Source organism: Bactrocera neohumeralis, chromosome 4, assembly GCF_024586455.1.
Source record: "Bactrocera neohumeralis isolate Rockhampton chromosome 4, APGP_CSIRO_Bneo_wtdbg2-racon-allhic-juicebox.fasta_v2, whole genome shotgun sequence".
NCBI classification, from domain to species: Eukaryota; Metazoa; Arthropoda; class Insecta; order Diptera; family Tephritidae; genus Bactrocera; species Bactrocera neohumeralis.
Genome location: NC_065921.1, coordinates 72,013,911 through 72,036,526, shown reverse-complemented (window position 1 = coordinate 72,036,526; position 22,616 = coordinate 72,013,911). Strand labels below are relative to the sequence as shown.

Genomic DNA, 22,616 nt, shown 5'->3' with positions numbered 1-22,616 from the left:
AATACGAGAAGATAAAACAAGGCAGATATTTTCGAGACTATGGACATACTATAAGAATGTGGTCTAAGTTCCCTTTTAAAGAAAGCTGATAACTAAAAACGCGAAAGCCTATAGAGATCTTAATATGAGAAGGTTTTCAACTTGCGCATCTGAGAGCTCAAAAACCTTTATAAGACATATGGTAAGAAGTCGGAGGATTTCCAATTAACTTCCAAATCTCAGGTCTCCAGATCTCAAAAGCCATATTTGTTCATTATGAATTAACTTCCAAATCTCAGGTCTCCAGATCTCAAAAGCCATATTTGTTCATTGTGAACTAACTTCCAAATCTTAGATCTCCAGATGTCTAAAACCATATTAGTTCATTGTGAACTAACTTCCAAATCTTAGATCTCCAGATGTCTAAAACCATATTAGTTCATATGATATATCGGAAAAATTACAAGATTTTTAATTAACTTGCAAATCTGAGATCTCCAGGTCTCAAAAACCATATTTGTTCATATGACCTATGTATAAACAGGAATCGGAAGATCTCCAGATATCAAAAAACATATTTTTTGTATGGTATAGAGGCGAAACTGAGAAGATTTTTCTTTCAAATCTCAAATCTCCAGATTTTAAAAACCCCTTATTCCTGATATGACACATCGGAAACAATCGCAAAATTTTCGAGATCTCAAAAACCGTATTCTTCAGAAAAAAAAGCACCTGGGTATTCCTTAAAGCTCTCAACAATGAATTGAAACCCGCTAAATTCTTAGAATACCAAGTGATATGAATAATTATGCCGACTTCCTTATACTCGTATACCCTATATTAAAACAGAAGAGAGCCATGTTATCCAAAAATTTAACAAAATTCTTTTCTATGAGCCTTTCATTTATTTTCCCTTTAAGGACGTGATTAAAGCAGGAACTGCAATAATCCTTTCATAAAATTCTGTCTCACATAACCAATTGACTTCGCGGTTATTAAGCATTTAGTTAGATTATTTATTTGACAGACTGTACATTTGCACATGGTAGATTTTTAATTTTTATACTCTCGCAACAAAGTTGCTAAGGAGAGTATTATAGTTTTGTTCACATAACGGTTGTTTGTAAGTCCTAAAACTAAAAGAGTCAGATATAGGGTTATGTATACCAAAGTGATCAGAATGACGAGTAGAATTGAAATCCGGATGTCTGTCTGTCCGTCCGTCCGTCTGTCCGTCCGTCCGTGCAAGCTGTAACTTGAGTAAAAATTGAGATATCATGATGAAACTTGATACACGTATTTCTTGGCTCTATAAGAAGGTCTAGTTCGAAGATGGGCAAAATCGGCCCTCTGCCACGTCCACAAAATGGCGGAAACCGAAAACATATAAAATGTCATAACTAAGCCATCAATAAAGATATTAAAATGACATTTGGCACAAATAATCGCATTAGGGAGGGGCATATTTGGACGTAATGTTTTTGGAAAAGTGGGCGTGGCCCCGCCCCATACTAAATCAACCAAACTCTATAGAGTCATTTCCTTCAGCATTTCCATATACAGTTCAAAAATGGAAGAAATCGGATATTAACCACGCCCACCTCCCATACAAAGGTTATGTTGAAAATCACCAAAAGTGCGTTAACGACCAACAAAAAACGTCAGAAACACTAAATTTTACGGAAGAAATGGCAGAAGGAAGCTGCACCCAGGCTTTTTTTTTAAAAATTGAAAATTGGCGTGGCGTCACCCACTTATTGACCAAAAACCATATCTCAGGAACTACTCAACCGATTTCAATGAAATTCGGTATATAATATTTTCTTAACACCCTGATGACATGTACGAAATATAGGTGAAATCGGTTAACAACCACGCCTTCTTCCAATATAACGCTATTTTGAATTCCATCTGATGCCTTCTCTGTATAATATATACATTAGGAACCAATGATGATAGCGGAATAAAACTTTACACAAATACGGTATTTGAAAAATATGTAAATGACGGATAATGAAATTTCGATTATCACTTTATCATGCGAGAGTATAAAATGTTCGGTGACACCCGAACTTAGCCCTTCCTTACTTGTCGTTTTTCATTAATTTTTTAGGTTGCATGACAAATTTGTCACAGTTTCTGCGTATGCAAATCTTTGCGCTGCGGAGCATGAAATTTTCAGCGTTTAAGTTGAAATAAATTTCAATAGTTGATTTTAATCAACGATTTACGAAACCTGTAAGGCGGCATTGCAAAATGATTTCTTGCGGAAAATTTAGGCAGAAATGTACAACCTTTCATAACTCATAATTGCACAGAAAAAAGTATGTAGAAGTACGGATTTAAAATTAAATTTATATATTTAAATCAACTTACAATGAAAGGATACATTATTAGAGTTAGAGGGTGGGGAATTGCATGAGCTAGAGTCGTTCCATTTCTTGATATGAATTGGTCGGTTCGAAAAGTGATGATTTCATTGAATATATGGTATGTATGTAGAAAAGTACCGTTCACACGATAGTCTTGATCTACATAACCGGTACTTTAATCGAGCGTACTGTGTGAAAGACTGAAGCCTACCGTCAACAAACTGATTCGCGTTAAACGTGGAATATACATACATATGTACACAATCGACCAGATTTTCACCGTGTGCCAAATCTTGGAAAAGACCAGTGAAAGGAAGATTGACACACACCACCTCTTTGTCGATTTTAAAGTACGAATTTTGGCTGACATTGAGCAACACCAAAAGCTCCGACAGGATCAGGAAGGACCTCTCCTAGCCGTTCGATACCAAGCGAGGTTTCACACAAAACGACTTCCTATCGTGCAACTTCTTCAATCTGTTGTTGGAGAAAATAATAATAAAGATACAATCTTCTATAAGAGTGTACAGCTGTTGGTGTATGCCGATGATAATGATATATGTAATTGGCTTCAACAACCGCGCAGTTAGCTCCGCTTTCTCCAGAATGGATTAGGAAGCGTAGCAAATGGGTCTGGTAGTGAACGACAGCAAGACAATATATTTCCTGTCATCAAAAAAAAAAAAAAAGGCGTCGCACTCACGACTTGGCTCTCACGTCACTGTTAACAGTCATAACTTCGTCTATCTTGGAACCAGTATTAAAACGAACAACAGCATCGCCTCGACATCCAACGCAGAATAATTCTTGCCAACAGGTGCTACTTCGGACTGAGTAGGCAATTGAGAAGTGAAGTCCTCTCTCGACGAATAAAGACCAAACCAGGCATGGACGATGACAACATCTGATGAGTCGATGTTACGAGTTTTCGAGAGAGAGGTTCTGCGAAAGATTTATGGTCCTTTGCGCATTGGCTGCGGCGAATAACGCATTCGATGGAACGCTGAGCTGTATGAGATAGACTAGTGTATTGACATAGTTCAACGAATTAAGAATTAAGAGACAGCGGCTATGCAGGCTGGGTCATGTCGTCCGAATGAATGAAAACACTCCAGCTCAGAAAGTATTCGACGCAGTACGCGTCGAGGGAAGCTGATGAAAAAGAAGACCTTCACTCCGTTGGAAAGATCAGGTGGAGAAGGACCTGGCAGCACTTGAAATCTCCAATTAGCAACGAAAAGCAAGAATGACTGCCGCCCGGTTGTAAAATCCGCTATAACCGCGTAAGCAGTGTCTACGGCAATAGAGAAGAAAAAGTAAAGCTTCAGATAGAGTAAAGTGTTTTGAGTAATATCGATCTTCACAACCACGAAGCTTCTAACAACGAGAAGTATACGTCGGAGACCTATAAAATACATATGTGACCCCGCACATAGAAACCCGGCTAGTGTATCAAATCAGGATTTTTCACGAGAGGCGTTGAAAGATGTGAAGCACGTGTTCTCTCTCCCTCTTCCTCCTTGTCCGTTACTATGCTTATACTTACACTCATTTTCACTCACTCTGAAGCGTTTCCGAGACGAACCAACAAGCTCTCGGGTTGCTACCTGTAGTTCTACGTACATTCTCGTTGAAAAGCGATAATCGACATTTTGACACACTAGCCGGGTTTCTATGTGCGGGGTCACATATATCAATTATCCGCACGTCGAGCTGAGTCGATTTTGCCAGGTTTTTTGGATATCGGCCTGAAATTTTACACAGTCCTTTTCTCCTAGAGAAACTGCTGATATGTCGGAACCGCCGATATCAGACCATATCGCTGTCATACAAACAGAACGATTAAAATCCAGTTCTTCCACTGAAAACATATTTATGTGACAATATAAACGGTATTATAGCTTCGGTGCAACCGAAGTTAACATTTTTTTCCTGTTTTATTATACTTCAAATAAAATTCAGCTTTCCTCGCTAGACCCTTAGTGGCAGTAGATAACCTACTATATTTGACGATACGCAGAAACTCAAATTTAAACAACTTATATGAACTTTAAGCACTCACCTTCATGCCGTAACCATTCTCGTCCTTACGCACCGTCAAGGTTAAAAACTGAAAATTTTTTGGTGATTCCGGTATCGGAGTGATTTGCAATTGCGGACGTCGAGCTGAGGCCATATTAACGCTGCCACGTTGATTACCCGCATTGGTCACATTTACACCGCCACCCGTGCTCGTGCCGTTAGCACCGAGGCCACCACTAAGTGGCACACTACCGCCACCCATCACTGCAACGCCACCAACACTACCACCGGTCGGTGTGCTAGCGAAAGCAACATTATTGCCACCAACACTATTGGACACCAGTATTGTTGGTGTTGTTGGCGTTACTGGCGAAAAACCGGCACCGAAGTTAGCTAGTGGTGTTGTGGGTGTGATGTTGCCACCATTCATATGTTTCAGTTTACTTTGCTGATAATTGACCGGCAGCGGTGGTGTTTGTGGTGGTATCGGTGAGTACGTAATGCCACTACCAAAATTACTGTTGTTGTTATTATTTGTTATATTAATATTACCACTGCTACCGGCGACGCTACTCGAGGCGGCGAGTGAGGGCGAACGTGGAATTTTCGATTTGGATTTACTTTTCTTGGAATTTTTCAGTTTGTTTTGTTTTGGTGGTGGCAATTCGGGTGGTGTATCCGTTGTGATTGTGTTGTTATTGTTGGGGTTGTGTAAAAGTGGTTGTTGTAGGTGTAAATCTGTTGTTGTAGTTGCAATTTGTGGATTAATATTTGATTCGTCTGGTAATTCCTGAACCTCGTCATACTCATGTTCATCGATACCAAAATCAATTAATCTGAAAATAGTGAGAAAACCAAATTAGTACAACTTGAGAAATATAGATTTTTTTAAATAAATTAAAAGACATATACTATTTAACGGTTTTGTATTAAGCAGACATGGAAAATAACGAAAATACATACATGATACGGAAAAATGTTGACATTTTAGTCACATCTTTTGTCTTTAAAAATCGATCAAGTTCCGACCCTAAGCTTCCAGTAAGTTCATTTTTGAACCGAAACATTGCTTTATAAAAGTTTATTTCGGAATAACTTATGTTCTTTACGGAACGTAACAGTTTCTCTACAAACCATTGATCCTATATATTCAGGTGTATCTAAATAGCTGGTGAATAGAGTGTGTCAAGGACAAGGTGGATTTAAATAATGATGTATGGCCCCTAGCAGATGCGGCAAGCTAGTTGGGACTAATTTGAGACAAGAAGCTTTCATGGAAACCAAACTTAGACGCTAAGATAAAGACTTTCCGCCTGTAAAAGGACGGTGAGGCCCAAATGGAGATTAACGTCCCAGGTAACTCAGAGGGAATCTCCTTATTAGTAGAGCATTCTTGGAGTAAGGACCGAGCTATAGAGAGCTTGAAAGTCCCAAACAAACAATATCCAGAGATGGGAAGGAAAGGAAAAGTAAGAAGAGGAAAGGAAAGGAGAGGAAAGGAGAGGAAAGGAAAGAAAAGAAAAGAAAAGAAAAGAAAAGAAAAGAAAAGAAAAGAAAAGAAAAAAAAAGAAAAGAAAAGAAAAGAAAAGAAAAGAAAAGAAAAGAAAAGAAAAGAAAAGAAAAGAAAAGAAAAGAAAAGAAAAGAAAAGAAAAGAAAAAAAGAAAAGAAAAGAAAAGAAAAGAAAAGAAAAGAAAAGGAAAGAAAAGAAAAGAAAAGGAAAAGGAAAAGAAAAGAGAAAAGAAAAGAAAAGAAAAATCTATATCGATCCCAACTAAAAGGAAACAAACCAGAGAACTAACTAACTTTTCTGCTAAATTAGATACCAAAATCGACTACCATCTACCAGACCACTGCAATTTTTCTTCTAAGCAAGAGGGTGCTTATAGCAAGGAGTATATTTTATGTATGCAGATAGTCAAGCAGGTTTGAAATCACTAAAGTCTCTAGGGTTTCGTCAAAGATAGTGAAAGAATGCCTTGATCTCTTAGTGGATCTAACATTCTATTTCAGTTTAAACCTGCAATGGGACATAGTGATACAATGTGACTCCTTAAAAAATAGAATTTATACGCCTTTGAAGAACACATTACACATTTAGCTGAGTCTCGGTGGAGTCATTCCCTGACTTACCCAACAAGCAGGCAAATGTGACATTAATGAAATATGCGCCGCACATTCCGATTATTATAATTTAAAAGGAATGACATAAGAACTAGAAAATGAGACTATAAGCTTTGAACAGAATCGCAACTATCGGTCAAGGGTTTCTTGACGACGTATCGGTGGTAACTTTTTGGTGGAGCCTCCACAATCTATCGATCGCTCAAAAAATATTGCTGATTGGTAAAGAGCAGATGAGCCCAATCTAATAAAAGTTGTTCGTGCACGGAGCACTTCCAAGCAAAGGATTGCCTGTTTTTCTTTGGAACAACTGGACATATCTCAACCATATTACTAAACCAATGCATAACAGTAACTTCTGAGTGGTACACCATCATTTGTTTGTCAGTTAGTTTTCAATAAATTACAAAAACCAATCGCCGAAGTCGGATCACTCTTCCCCACGATAATGCGAACTCACAAACATCGGCATTTTTTAGCACTCAAACCATCAATTTGATGAGTCGTACAGTGTATATTTCAGACGTTTGACAGAATGATTTCTTTCTTCTTCCAGCACGCAGTGAAGAAAATATATCAGCCGTAGCTGAGAGTGTACACGAAGACCGTGGAGAGTCGATATATTGAAAGCGTATAAAATACAACTTGTGCAAGTACTGAAACTTCTCGCTTCGCTCTATGTGCTCTTGAAAAGTTCCAAGAAGATCCGACGTTTTCGATCCAAATTTTGTTCAGCGATGAGGCTCATATCTGGCTCAATGGGTATGTAAACAAGCAAAATTGCCGCATTTGGGACGAAGGACAACCTGAAGAGATTCAAGAACTGCCATTTCATCTAGAGAAAATAACGGCTGGTGGCTTTAGGATAATATCAAAACATATTATTATAAATGGAATGATATCTCGGAAAAATTATAAAATAAAATTATAAAATTTTGTTAAAGTGAAGCTCCTTTCTTATTTCATTTTCACAATAACGAAAGTAAAAATTTGTAATTTCATTAGACGTTTTATTATTAGTTTTTATTGTTGTTACTTCCCATTTAGGGTAGTTTCACTCATTAAAAGTGCCTGCATAAATTTTTTTACAATTATTTATATACATTTTTGCATAACTGTATTGCACATGTGAAAAACACATTATGTAGCTTTGGAAATATTTAGCCAACACGACCGTGCGCCGATGCTTTTGGGTGCCACACTTGTATTCATCTGGCAGCACGCCTAGCGTTTAACTCATCAAGCGCTCGTGAATTTCGTTCAAGTATATACATATGTAAGTATATAATCGCCATATGTATTTTTGTTGTTGTATGTGTGCATTTTTCCATATTCAACGAATGCACATGCGAGTAGTTGCCATTTTCTTCCTCTTCCGTTCATTTCACTAATGTGGGAACTTTGCGGTTTTGCCACTCAGCTGAATGAGCTGCCAGCTTCATTGCTTGCAGCTTCGCCTTGCCGCTTAATTAATCCAATTGATTATGAACGTTTTGATGGGCACAATCTTTTCCGGATTTAGGCAGCAAAAATTAATTTTCAAAGCAAACACAAAAGTGCTGAAAATTTTTATATTTTTAAATCTACCCTAGAGAAGAGAGATTCGACCAATTCGAATATCAGGAGTTTGGGCGGTCAAGTACATATCGTAGATGTGGTTGCTGTTGTAGCGGCAGAATTCTGCCGAGGTGACAGTCCTTGACCGCATATAAAATCCGGGTCCGTTCCGGTTACGTAGACCTGACTGCCATGGGAACGTAGATGTGGTCCTCGGGTACGATACCTACGATGGCATAACCGCATTCGACAACGAATATTCTCACCCGTACCCAACACAGTCGGGTCCAAGTTACCAGAACGAGCCCGGATTTGAATGCAGAAACATATCATTATAAACGGAACAGACCCGGATTTTTATCCAGGCAAGAACTGACAAATCGCCACCATTCTACGAAATTGCTTCAGGACTGTTTTCCGTCGCTACAACAACAACAACGAATATTCTTACAGCAACCGGTTCCACGATACCCAAATTTTATCCAGCCAAGTGCTATTATTTCGGCGATCTAGCACTCTTTGGATCGATAAGACGTATGAATACTGGTGTTGTCGGGTACATATTGCAGATGAGGTCCTCAGTTGCTGCATCTACGATGACATAAAAATTCGACGACGAATACTGTCACAACAGCCGGTTCTACGAATTATTCCGGATTTTATCCAGCCAAGTGCCGTTATTTCGGCGATTAGCCTTGTTTGGATCGGTAAGAAGCCCGCCTACAGTTCTTAGCCCAAAAGCTGACAACAAACGATCACTGAAAAAATCAAACTACAGTCGGGAAAAGCTAATGAATTGACGAAATACAAAATTGCCGAACCCAACTTACGTACCATCATATTCTGAAACAATTTTAGGTCGATAAGGAACCAACTTTAATTAACTAGTAACCAAAAATCTACTTTTTACAAAATGCAATGCTCAGATCGGCTTCATATTTGACCCACACCGCCACTAACTGTATATTTATGCTTCATCCGCCTTCAGCGACACGCCACAAAATGCATTTTATATGCACATGAGTGTGTGTATGTAGCTAGTTATACTTCAACTAAATCACTTAACGGATTTACGAGTTGGCCGAGAAATGTTGCAACAATGCAAATGCAACCACAATAATCTACAAAACTAAATGAGAACAATGTCTATAAAAACAGAAGGAAAACTTGAACGAGAAATAGCAACGCAACCACATTTATGTGACTATTTGCCGCCTACGCTAAAATGCAGTATGTACATACAGTAGAGGGCATAAAGTGGCGACCGTTTTTTTGAGCTTGCCGTATAGGCATACATGTCTAGTTTGCATATATAGACTGACTTGTGCTATTGATTGGAAAAAAATCTGTCGGAAGGAAATGATTTATGATTAGACAACAGCCAAATTGGGACATAAGATTGTAGAAATGTTAATATCGAAAACTATAGTGACTTATGTTTCACAAGTTCAGCAACGTTATCCTGACCTGAAGAACATGTGTTGAATGAATCTATAAAAGCTTTAAGAAACTCTTCAATATCTTTTAAAGTATCTTCTATTCCATTTTACTCCAAACAAAAACAAAGAAATGAAAACAATAGGGGCTTATGTTCCACAAGTTCAGTTTCCGAGCAATTATCAATGTCATCCTGGCCGTTGTCTGAACAAAATGTGTTGAGTGAATCTATAAAAGCTTTAAGAGACTCTTAAATATCTCTTAAAATATCTTCTATTCCATTTTACTCTAAAAAAACTAAGAAATGAAAACTATAGTGACTTATGTTTCACAAGTTCAGTTTCAAAACAACTAACAATGTTATCCTGACCTGAAGAACATGTGTTGAATGAATCTATAAAAGCTTTAAGAGACTCTTCAATATCTCTTAAAATATCTTCTATTCCATTTCACTCCAAAAAAACTAAGAAATGAAAACTATGGGGGCTTATGTTCCACAAGTTCAGTTTCCGAGCAACTATCAATGTCATCCTGGCCGTTGTCTGCAGAAAATGTGTTGAATGAATCTATAAAAGCTTTCAGAGACTCTTACAATATTTTCTAAGAGATTTTTTTCGTAAAAGTATGAAATTATGGCTAATGTTTCACAAGTTCATTTTCAGAGATTTTTTTCGTAAAAGTATGAAATTATGGCTAATGTTTCACAAGTTCATTTTCCGAGCAAGTTAAAATATTTTTATCAGGCCAAATGCAATCGCCACCACTGTAAGCGTGTCCAATGGAATTAGTGGAAACTTGCTGTAAAATCAAATTGCTTGCAGTTGGCTGCCGCTGTTGTTTACTGACTTCGCTTCATTACCTGACTGCCGCACATTTTTTCTCCATTCTATTTACAACGGTTATAAGCGGCTCGGCTCGGCTCGATATGACGTGGTTGTTATGACCATATTTCAGTGGCTTTGTTATTAAAAATCGTATAAATTTTTGAACATTTCATTTATTATTAACTCAGCCACATTTTTACCCCTAAAACGCATAGACTGTGAGACACAGCACAGTAAAACCTACACAAAAGGTGCCGAAGAGCGGTGTGAGCAGCGCTGAGAGTGTAGTAAAAGTAAAAGCTAAGAGTTGAGTACTCACCGACGAGTTTTTCGTGATACCATGTAGAATATGGTAAGTGGGTACACTTTGGGGTTGTGGTTTGTGGCGGACGAGGTCATTTGTTTGAGTTCTTACGCTGCAGTCCGACGTCACGAACCCTCAACATTGTGGAGCAACGATGGCGACAGCAACTACGACTTCGACAACGGCAACGACGATTCCGCCGACCCGTCGAGTTCCACTGCCGATTGCAATAAAGCACGCGTCACTATTAACGGGTTTTATGCCGCCTTTACACGTAAGTAAGTATGTAAGTATGTAGGCAAGTTTTATGGCTTTTAGACGACGGACTGACTTTGTGGCGGTTAAAACGCGTCATACACAAGGCACCGCCAACATGGTCACCACCGCGCAATCATAAAAACAAAAACCACCACCAGTGCAGTTAACATTCCAATCTATGGTGGGGAAGTTGAAATTTACGGCCGAAGGCTCATAATGAAATGCACGCGAATGCAATGGACGCGACAGCAACGCAGCGCAATTTTTGTTGGGGATACAAAAACAGTTATGGAACGGGTAAATTGCATGGGCTATTGAAGTCGCTTTGGTCAGTTTGATGGAGTTGTTTGCGATAATGAACTGAGTTATTCCCTTCGGTTGGTTAGTAAGTAGTGGTAAGAGGTGCTGAATGAATTTGAGGGTAGATTACACCAATCCATAATAGATATGGAGAAATGTTTGAATGCATATAAAAGAGAAGTTTCGTAGACCAAACCCTGAGCTTTGAACTTTGAGGTTTGTTTTATCGTCAAATGAAAAATGAATTCATTGTATTACCAATGAGTTTTAGGCAGGTTGGGACAGGCTCAAGTTACATAGACATAGTCACATCTGCAATATGTCGCTTCTGTGACATGGAACCTGAAACTCCAGAGCATCTGCTTCTAAGGAGTGTAGAAATCTGTAGACAGAGGAATACGGTTTTGGGATTCACATATGCTATCATAACCGCGATAAACTTATAAGGGTGGTAGACCTAAGTGAATACTTAGAAAGAACGAAGGGCACAATAGGTCATAGATCGCAGCACATACATCAATAGATTTTCTTTCTAAGACTTGTTGGAAGAATGAATAGTAAAGTACTGAAGGGAACTTTATGTAAATCAAAAATGAAAGTAAAGAAGCGAAAACGAAATGTTCTCAATCTACGTTTTGTAATTCTCACCACTTTTTTTTAGAGAAATAATGAATAGCGGGTCATGAGAGAACGAAAGAAATACTTTTAACTGAGTTTAGATATCAATAAAACTCAACTGTTTGTTTGCCTTGTCATAGCAGTATCGCTGGCAGCTGCAAAGCCGATGAAATACCCTTGTCCCGATCACATCGAGATGGAACCGAATTGAATCTCCGTGGGGCCTCGCGTTCTAGCACTGGACCAATGGACCTCGAATATCGCTAGTCGGCGACTAGTTACTAGGCGAGTATGAGATCCTTTTAGCTTAGAGTAAAATACAGTGGATCTACTGAACTACTTACTTTCCCTTAGCAAAGGGAAAGCCGCAATACGGCTTCGTAGTGGACACTGTCCAATAGACATTCATGCTTTTTGTCAAATATGTATGGTAGAGCTGGACCTACCCACTTTCTTCTCCATTGTCCAATCTTTACAAGACTATGGCCGAAACATTACGGTAGTCTTACCTTCAACGAACCAGAAGACAAAGCCGAAACTGACATTAGCCGTTTCAACAAATTTGTGTTAGGCGCAAAGCGCTTTGTCGATTTGTAAGGGACTTATGATATTTTATAGAGGAGTTTTAGGTGTCACAACGGACCGTCGTTCTAAGCTGTCCAAGTGAGGTTGCTGTAAAAATCAACCCCTTAACCTAACCTAAGCTATATACTGACGTCTAAACTTCGCATAAATCCTAACTATATTCAATCAGTTCAGCAGGATCCACCTATATTTTGTATTGAAGCCGTCGAGTAGATTAGCGGCTACATTTCACTGTAACTCTATGCTGTAACCCCTCTCCTAAATCACTTTTGTGACTAGTTGAAGTACCTTAGTACTTCAGAGGAAGTTTAGAAAAGGCCATTCACTTTTACTAAACAGAATAAAATCAAAAATGCAGAATTTATTTTTGGTTTGTAATTCAAGTAGACACAGACTTTTCTCGCCAAACGAACCACAAATCAGTTCATAAATTCAGCGCTAGTCTGAGCTAATCATCTCTAATTTGCATGTTCAAATTCATTTTCTTTATAGTTATTTTTTTTATTTCTTAAATTCATGATGTGAAATATGAGCTTTGGACTCCAAGTATTGAGTTGAAAAGAAAAGCGATGAATTTGCAAAAAAGCAGAAAATGTGTGTGCGTTCAATTTTCTTGTAAAAAATGCACGTACTTAAATATGGAAATAAATATGTACATATATACGAATCTACTCGAGCACCCTGTTGGAATTGCTTTCTTTAGATACCAACAAACAGGTATGATCTTTCCAGAAGTCCATAGATTTTCTTTCTTGTTTTGATTTCTAACCAAAGAAAATTAACTCAAAATATTTTTACGGTCTTAGAGATGACCTATCTTTATACCTAACATCGACCAACAACAACGTCAGCATCGGCCAACAGGTGCTACTTCGAACTGAGTAGGCAATTGAGAAATAAAGTGCTCTCTCGACGAACAAAGACCAAACACTACAAGTCACTCATTACCCCCTTCCTGCTATATGGTGTAGGGGCATGGATGATGACAACATCTTATGAGTCGGCGTTACGAGTTTTTGAAAGAAAGGTTCTGCGGAAAATTTATGGTGCTTTGCGCATTGGCAAAAGCGAATATCGCAGTCGATGGAAGGATGAGCTGTACTAAATATACGACGACATTGACATAGTTCAGCTAATTAAGAGACAGGGGCTGCACAGGCTAGATCATGTCGTCCGAATGGATGAAAACGCTCTAACTCTGTGAGTATTCGAAGCAGTACTTTCTTTTGGAAAGAGCAGGTAGAGAAGGTCCTGACTGCAAATGGAATTTCTAATTGGCAACAAACAGCGAAAAGGAAGAACGACTGGTGCTCTATTATGAAATGTTCTTCTACGGCCAAACTTTTAATTCGGACCTGCACGGTCAATTGGACCGTCTGAAGAAAACAATATCTTATAAACGACCAATTTTGACAAAAAGGAAAAGAATTATGTTGCAGTAACGCAAAGCCGGGTCACACCCATCGGTGTCGGGAGATTCTTATATATCCTATTTATAGTGCGGACCTGCCACCAAGTGATTAGCACCTGTTGATCTCTAATTTGCTGGTAAAAAAATTCGCCTCAACAGAAGCTTCTGAAACTCGACTGTCACAGTTTTTTTGCCCTAGGCACGAGGGCAGTTATAGAACAAAACGGTGCACTTTTGACCTAAATCGGATCATTTCAACTGTGTTAAATAAAACCTAGAATTTAATGACAAAATAATGGATTCCTTCTCCGTGGACCTCATATCGCACCGCATCGGTGATCCTCAACAGTTGACGGTTGGCTCAATTGGTGCAAAGTTGATGTAATGTAAACACATCAGACCTCGAGTAATTCCAACTGGTCAATTGGTTCTGCACATGCATGTGTAGCTCACATAACTGTAAAAGCACAAATCGGTAGCAATGAATTTCACTTGCGCGTCCGTACCGGCGTACGCGTAGGCTATGGAGCGCGCAGACGCTGGCACCCCACCAACGGCCGGAGGTGGCGTTCCGCGATTCGGCGGTTTCTGCGAGTTTTTGAACTTATGTAATCGGCCACAGTACGTGCCTAGCTTCGTTCTGTAATTTTTTGCTCCGTCACAGCTGCCGTCGCTGTTGTTTGTATCGTTGCATTTTTAACTGTAATTTTTCTCAAGCGAAGTGCATTTATTGTTGTTGTTGTTGTGTTGAAAAGCGTTCGCTTTTCATTTTGCACATGTTGCTATGGTTGTTGAGATTTTTTTGATATATTGTATATATAATATTTGCCAAGTTAATGAAGTACATGTTGTTGTTGTTGTTGTAGTACATTGCCATTGCACAATTGTGCGTCCAAATCAGCCATTTCAGCATTGTGGCCTCCTCATTTAACTACATACTTATTTCATATTTTAGTCTTTTTTGTTGTTGTTATTAATTGTTGTTGTGTCTTATCTACAAGTAGCTCGCTTGTTCGCTGGGTTGGTTGACTTGCAGTATGAAGAAAAATGTTGTAGATTTGCTAAGTAAGCGATTTCAAGTCACATTGTACATACTGTACAAGTACATAAAAGGTGATCCATTTCGAGGTTCCCTACTTTTCGAAACAACATCATTCCCAATTTTCCATGACTCGTTTGAGCATTTCGACTGGTAACTACCGTTTTGCTCCAAGGCCTGAATCGAAGCGGGATTGCCCTCACTGACTTTCCACTTCGGACAGAAAAAAGTCTAACGGAGTGATACGGATATCGCACGATCTTTGTGGCCAATCGACCGGCCCAAAACGTGAAATATTCTGCTCACCGAAGTATTCTCTCAATAAATCCATTGATTGATGCGATGTGTGGAAAGTGGCGCCGTCTTGTTGAAACCAAATGTTGCCGAGATCCCGACCTTCAATTACAGGCATGAAAAGGTCGGTTATCATGGCGCCATAACGAACGTTACGTTCTCACCGTCATTATTTTTGAAGAAATATGGACCGATGATTCCACCAAGCCACAAACCACAATAAAACGTTGTTTTTTCAGGATGAAATAACAGCTTTTGAATAACTTCAGTTTGCTCTTCGCTCCAAATGCGGCAATTGAAAAAAATACCTCTACTTGGATCACTCATTTTATAATCTCATGCAAAATTTTAAAATACTACACTTGGCTGATGCCGTCACCGTCACATTTTCAAAACATCTTTTCTTCACATGGCTTTCTTTCACGCTTCTTTAACCCATATCATGTATTGTGTGTGAATGTATGTATCTTTGACGTGGTGCTACCACTTTTCATAGGTTATTATTTTCGAATACCACGTGAAAGTTTTAGGTTCGTACTCACGGCTTTCGCGTTGTAATCTTTAAGAATCTGAATCGTGACTTCAAGAAACCTTTGTACTTAACTACTCCACAAAAATCAACTCTTAATATTGTGGCATAAGCTCTATACATCTATACATTATATTTTCCATCCTGCAGCATTCACGTATCATTCAAGTACAGCCTCGCAAGGTTTAAAGAAATATCAACTTCCTCCGAGACAAATTTCGCCTCTTTGTCGCGCTCTATACAGGGCACTACAGGCTCACGAAGCACTTGTCCAACATGGGCATAGTCTCTCGCCGGTTCTGCGATATGGAACAGGAAACCCCAGAGCACCTGATTCTGGTTTGCCCAGCAATTTGCAGAAGCAGGCTCAAGGCACTAGGTTCCATCTACGTAGACAGGGATCACATCATCTCAGACGCGCCCAGCAGGCTCCTGGAATTGTTCAGGCTGCTGGACCTGGGTGACCATATGTGATATAGGGGAGGGCACAATAGACCGTAAGTCCCACTTCAAAACCTTAATTTTATTAACCGCCATTGAAGTCCTTCTAGAACGATCAGGACAACAAAAATCGTTTTATGAATAACGCCAAAATGAAAATTATCTCAAGAAAATCACAGACAAATAGCTCTGTCGTGCCACAGCCTCAAAATATCTATCTAACTTTACCGCTCCAAAGATATGGTACATTGGCTAGACGATCCTGTACGAAAGGCCAGATAATTTAGATGAAAATGAGAAATTTTCCAGTCATTTATTAGTCTTCTGCCAAAGCCTCACTGTTAAACTTAGTAACTATATCAAAGCTGATGATTATTTGGCTGCGCTTGGAAACGAATAATATGAGTCCTTGAGTAAGGTTGGAGGGAAAGCTCTCAATCAACTCTTGTTTACGACCGGCAGACCACTGCAGTGTCTTTCAAGCCGAAGTTCGGATTCTTTTATGAAGGTATGCATCCACTTCAATACCAGATCTGCTATATAGGCCTTGAGCTCTGACAAGCGCTCAAAGTTAGTTAAGGAGTATGACCACATTAGCAGTAGTATCAGACTACTTCTATATTAAACTTCCTGGCCACAGCGGATTCGTCGCAAATTTTAAAGCCAATGAGCTTGCAAGAAAAGGCACGCAAGAAGAGGCACGCAAGAAGAGGCACGCATACCCAAAATCCATCAAAATCTGTAGACTTCCCGCAAGCGTCGGTTAATTGGTTTGTGGGGTTGCGAAAGCCCTCTGGCCCTAAGTGGAACATAAAAGATCCATTGAACTGCTAGCTCTTAGCAAGGCTCACATCGTTACAATGATAGGCGCCCTAACTAGACACTGTCTCATAAAACGCAACTTGTGAAAATTGCAATGAAGAAGTTGAGGTGAAAACATCTATAGACTTCTTTGTCCTCCGCAGTCCAGTTCTCGCCAGACTACTGTGGAAGCATCTCGGTTGCCAACCTTTTTGCGACCTGCGAAGTTCTTTTTGATCCACACCTAAGGGTTTCTGGGCATCACGACGGACAAGCGTTTCTGGCAGGCCAATTGTTATTATGACCTTTTGAGTAATCAATCTATTTACCTAACCTAACCTAAGGCTGGAGCATAAGGCACTAATCGATGTTCCAGGGCTGGTCGAAAATACCTATATATACTTGTATATTGTCGGGCTTAGAATCAAAATCTACCACCACAGTTTGGGAATGATGTGGTCGGTATCTTTGTCCACTATTTTCACTTGCTACGAATTCGTATATCTTACAAAATTGAATACGACTTCAAAATTTAAGTTGTAGATATCCACTCCGACTATTGTGTTTAAAAGGGTATGCAAGATCCTATATCCAATCTCATAGGTTCCGCGTTAAGCATAACAACAGTTCCAAAAAAAACATTGCTTTCAGATTTTATTAAGTTTCCAGTTACTGTTCATCAAAGGGTAAGAGCTCGTAAGTCACGAATATAAACATGAAAATTGCTGTGTTTTACCGTACGAAAACCTCATTTTTAAAACAGAGAAACAGATCATAGATAACTGCTGTCAAAACAATATTATCTGCAATTTACTAACCGGCTCCGGCACTTCCAGGAAACACCCACCAAAGACAATTCGGATAGTTTACTGCGAGTCCAGCCCAACAAAGGTTCCATATCATCACACTTTTAACCCGAATGGATCAGAAAAAATTTACAGCTGTAATTCCAAGCTTCAACGGATCCAAGGAAAGATTTGATCAAATCAAAAAGCCTGTCTTTCATTTAAATTTTTAATATAAAGAGATCCACACCTATTTGGCTTTAAGTTAGAAGACCTTGCACGGTTTGCTCGTTATTCATACCCTTTAACTTCCACACTTGCTGTCTCGTAGAACTTCAAATCGTTCCTTCTACGTCAAATGAAAATGAACTCGAATCACCCTGAACCTCAATGTAATGCAATGATTTGGAAAACTGAAATAGAAAGTGAGATCCAGCAGCATAGTACATTTCCATGCAACTAGAAGAGACGCAGCAAAAACAGCTTCGCAACTCATATGTATTTGTTTTTCGAACTCACTAAGCACAAATACATGGCAATTAGGAGCCCACACCTTAAAGTGTAAGCTTGAAAAATAAATATGTACAATAATTTTCGCAGCAAAATGTGCAGAACTGAGAAAAATAATACGAATATTCAATTGTAAACAACGCGCCGGAAAACCTGAAACTGAAAGTGCCTCCACCACATACACACACACACACACTCACAAACCACCGAGATGTAGACGACGTAGCACGAGCAAACGATAAGTATGCAATGTTGGCATTCGTAATGGTTTACTCGTCTAGCACAAACGAAGTTGCTGCTGCTGATGTTATTGTTGTTTGGCAAGATATAACGGTTGTTGTCGTTTGAACCACATTTGAAAGCCACACCATTGCAGCACTGCCGCCAACTGCAACGACGATGCTCAATTGTAGTGTGCGTCGCCAATGTGCGCCGCAACAGCCGCAGCAACATTGGTGGCAAATTTAGGTGACAACGTGTTGTCGTATACCGGCTTCGAAGTGGAATATCTAGTATATAGTGTATATCGCTCATTTTACAAACAATCGTTAAGGTTTTTGAGTTACTCAGCAGAAAGAACGATTACCTCTTATACGCTCAGATAAAATGGGACGACATAAACGGAAAACATTTACGGACTAAGCACCCTGCATGACTCCAAACACCTCTTGGCATGCCCAGCGAACTCACGCATCTAGCATCCCTCTGCCTATGGTCCGACTCCGTCGAAACAATACGTCTCCTGGGCCTACCATTAGATAATTTTCACGACAACTAACCCGAACGTATTAAGGTAAGGACGGTCTCCACAACAAACATTTCCGAAGCATTGTTGAAATATCTTCCAGTTGCGAAATCTGCTCTAAGTATCACGGAAGCTCGCCATATAAAGGGGTCCAAACAAGGACACAACGAAATCCTCTCCTTCTTTAACTGCATCTCTGCATCTTTTCCTCTGCTTACATATAGTCGAGAGATATGTGGATGGGGAGGAGTCGCTAGAGAAAAGTCACAGTGAGCTTTTTCACGGATGGATCAGAGCTAGGAGAAATGGTTATGGACAGTTTGCTGTAAGGAGCTCTCCGTCAATCTTTGATTTTTCAGCCAAAAGTGCCTGCTATTAAAGTGGCGGTAGTAGCTAACTGTGCGCTCAAAGCTAGTCAGAGTGTCTGCCTTCTCTAGAAATAGCATCAAGCTACTTCATCATTAGACTGGTTTTAGTGCCGGGCACAGGCTGAAACATTTCGGTAGTCTTAACTTGGGTGAATCAGACGATACAGCCGATACTGATTTTGACTGCCTCAACAAATTAGTGATAGGCTCAAAGCGCTTTGTCGATTTATAAGGGTCTTATGATTTTTTCTATAGCAGTTTTAGTTAACACGACGGATCGGCGCTCTAAGCTGCCCAATTGAGATCCCTGTTAGGAACAAGCTCTTAACCTAACCTAACATAACCTAAAGTTTCAAGGAAACTAAATACATCTATGAACTTCTATTATCTTCAGATTCTATATCAATAACCAACGCTACGTAGCTCGTTCGTGTCCCTACCGCACCTATACAACTAATCAGCTCCTCAAACTTTGAACAAGTCGTCGAGGAAAACAACTGTCCGACCGATCGGCCTTAAAGAAGACTCTGATGTTGATGATAAATGATATATTATGCTCAATACACAGAGATTTCTATGCTAACCCAATCATCGGATCAGAGAACTCGTTTACTTAACCGTTAGATAAACTCGAGATTATCAATGTGAATATGAAGTGATCTTGAAGGCAGTAGAGGCTTCGACGTTTTATGCAGCACTACTTATAAAGACAGTACAATATTCGAGAGGTATAAACAAGAATCCATAGAGAACTACCGACAAATCAAACTATTTCGAAAATCTTTAATAATACGGAAAGCTCTACAAAAGCCACGAATTATTCCCGGTATATAAAACTTTTAAAGGGACAACTCCGAAAGTGGCTGAAGTGTGGCGCATGCGTATATAAAAAAAGTACAAAAAACCAAAACAATGTACAAGACAAGTAAACAATATACATAATTACACACATATTTCAAAAATTAACAACAACTTATTGTAATAACACCGACAAATTTTTAACCTCACAAATTAAAGCGACTGAAAAAAGCTAGAAACTGTAAACCACACAAAAACTGACCGCTGGAAGCGTATGAAATGGGGGAAAAACAAAGACACCTCATTGAAGCGATAGAAATGAAAAGCCATAGAAGTTACGTAGTGCCGGGCAAACAAATGAAAACACAATATTATTTAAATTTTTTGTTGTTTTTCATATGGCCCACGCAAAATTGTGGACTTTATGGCTATGGCCGCATAACTAACAGTTAGAGCTCTGAGGAGAAAGCAGCAAAAACGGCGGACAATGGAAAGTGTATGAGCTTACAAAATACACACAAGACTTCACATAAACATATGTATGTATGTACATATATATAAGACATAAATAAAGACGGGCAGAAAAATTTAAAGCTATCAAGTCTCCTAAAACGGCTTTCGCCAGATGAGATTTGGTAGAAGTGGTTACTACATATAACCTAAACCAGCAACTTTGAAAAAGTTAAAATAACAAACAACAAGATGAATGTAGTTTTGAGCTGAGGATAGGTTCTACATTGAGCTTTTTACTTCAGCTGAAAGGTACACAAAGTTACCGGAAACACGAAAACTTTAGACGATGTTTGTTCAAGACACCGAAATCAAAACTATTTGAGAATGTCAGTTTATGATTGAAATTATTAGAACAGTTGGATCCACTGACACCATATGAGAAGAATATTTGCAACAGAGAGAGACCTGAATATTTTGAATATGTTTGGTCAACAACGAACAAGAACGAAGTAGCGCAAGAATCACTCTGGTTTTACGCAGCAACTCGAGCGCTTGGTCTGCTATGGATGGTGTTTTGACTTCGAGGACGCTATTCACACGGAGGGTATAAATAAAACTGTTAACGGTTCGACTGTAAGGGGCGTTCAGTACATAACTGTCTTGTCCGAAATTCATCGGTATATTGTTAGAGTTCTTTTCTCTTCAAGCAGATGGCAGTAAGGACGATTTCTGCGAAAACATGCCAGCAGAAACTGCTTAGAAGTTCAATATGCTCCATAACCGGAAGCATGTTTTCGTTTTCGCTGTGGATGTATTCGATGGGGAAGATCAAAAGACATGCTGTGATAGTCCGGAGTGCGGTGTTCTGACTTGTATATTCTTCAGCTGCGTCCTGTTGAATACAGGCGATTGCTGCGTAATTAATTTTTGTTCTATGTTACCGAAATTAAACCCAGATTTTATCCGGTCAAGGCAAACATTTCGAGAATCTAACCCCATTTGGATCGGTATATACAAAAAATTGATTATTTGCATTTGCTGATCTACAAAAGAAGTATTAGTCGGGTATCCAGACCAATTGGAAATACTCCAGCTTGATTATAAAACATGTGGATGTATTCGGCTGTCATTAGAGCAATTGTTACATATTTATCACTGGTCTGGTGTCCGGCAAGAAAGGATTTAATATCACAAAAATTAAACGCAAACGGGTAACCTATTCAGGGGTTATCGGGGCATTTAAGTAATCTTCGACTGATGCGCTCCTGCATCAACAGCCCAGCAATAAGAATCAATGAATAATAATCTAAATAGTTCAGACTATATCCTTCCAAGATTGAATTTTAATTGTGACTTTCCCGGTAGGAATACCCTCTAGAATACCATCTATTATTTTTCTAAAGAACATTCTTTGACAATTTTTTTTAAGATTATCTCGTTCAAATGTTGGTCGCGGCTATTCTCAGTTGGTCCTTCCGTTGAGTCCAATTTTCGAAGACTCATTCATGAATTTCGACTGGTAACTGGCGAATGACACGATCACCGAAGTGTTCTCTGAGAAAATTCATTAATTGATGCGTTGTGTGGGAAATTGTGCCATTGCCGAGAGGACGAGCTTCAATTTCAGGCATCAAATAGTCGGTTATCAGGGCACGATACCGGTGTTGTTGTTGTTTTAACAGAATATCTAATCCCCGTTGAGATGGTAAGGGTCATTTGTGTTGTCGTCGACGTCATCTAACGGAAGGCCCAAGAAACGTGCTGTTTCGACGGGGTCGGACCAGAGGGAGGAGGGTGTTAGATGAGTAGGGTTCGTAGGGCATGCAAAGAGGTGGTCACTATCATGCGGAGACTCGTTGCATGCAGGACATACATTCGGTATGTCGGGGTCTATTCTGGATAAGTAGGAGTTTAACCTGCTACAGTATCCAGAACGAAGTTGCGGCACGATAGCGGTCGCCATTGACGGTTACGTTCTCACCGGCATCACTTTTGGAGAATTATTGACCGATCCACAAACCACACGAAACCGTCGTTTTTTCCGGACGAAATGGCAGCTCTTGC

The 22,616-nt window shown here is 39.3% G+C and overlaps 1 protein-coding gene across 2 annotated transcripts in view; it reads right to left on the bottom strand.

The window, feature by feature from the left end:
• The window catches only part of LOC126756342 (uncharacterized), a 315,110-nt gene that overhangs the window by 267,556 nt on the left and 24,938 nt on the right, over positions 1 to 22,616 (bottom strand). For both annotated transcript variants that reach the window (XM_050469324.1, XM_050469325.1), the window contains exon 3: positions 4,414 to 5,209. In XM_050469324.1, coding sequence (XP_050325281.1) covers positions 4,414 to 5,209 — 796 coding nt within the window. The remainder of the gene's footprint in view (positions 1 to 4,413; positions 5,210 to 22,616) is intronic.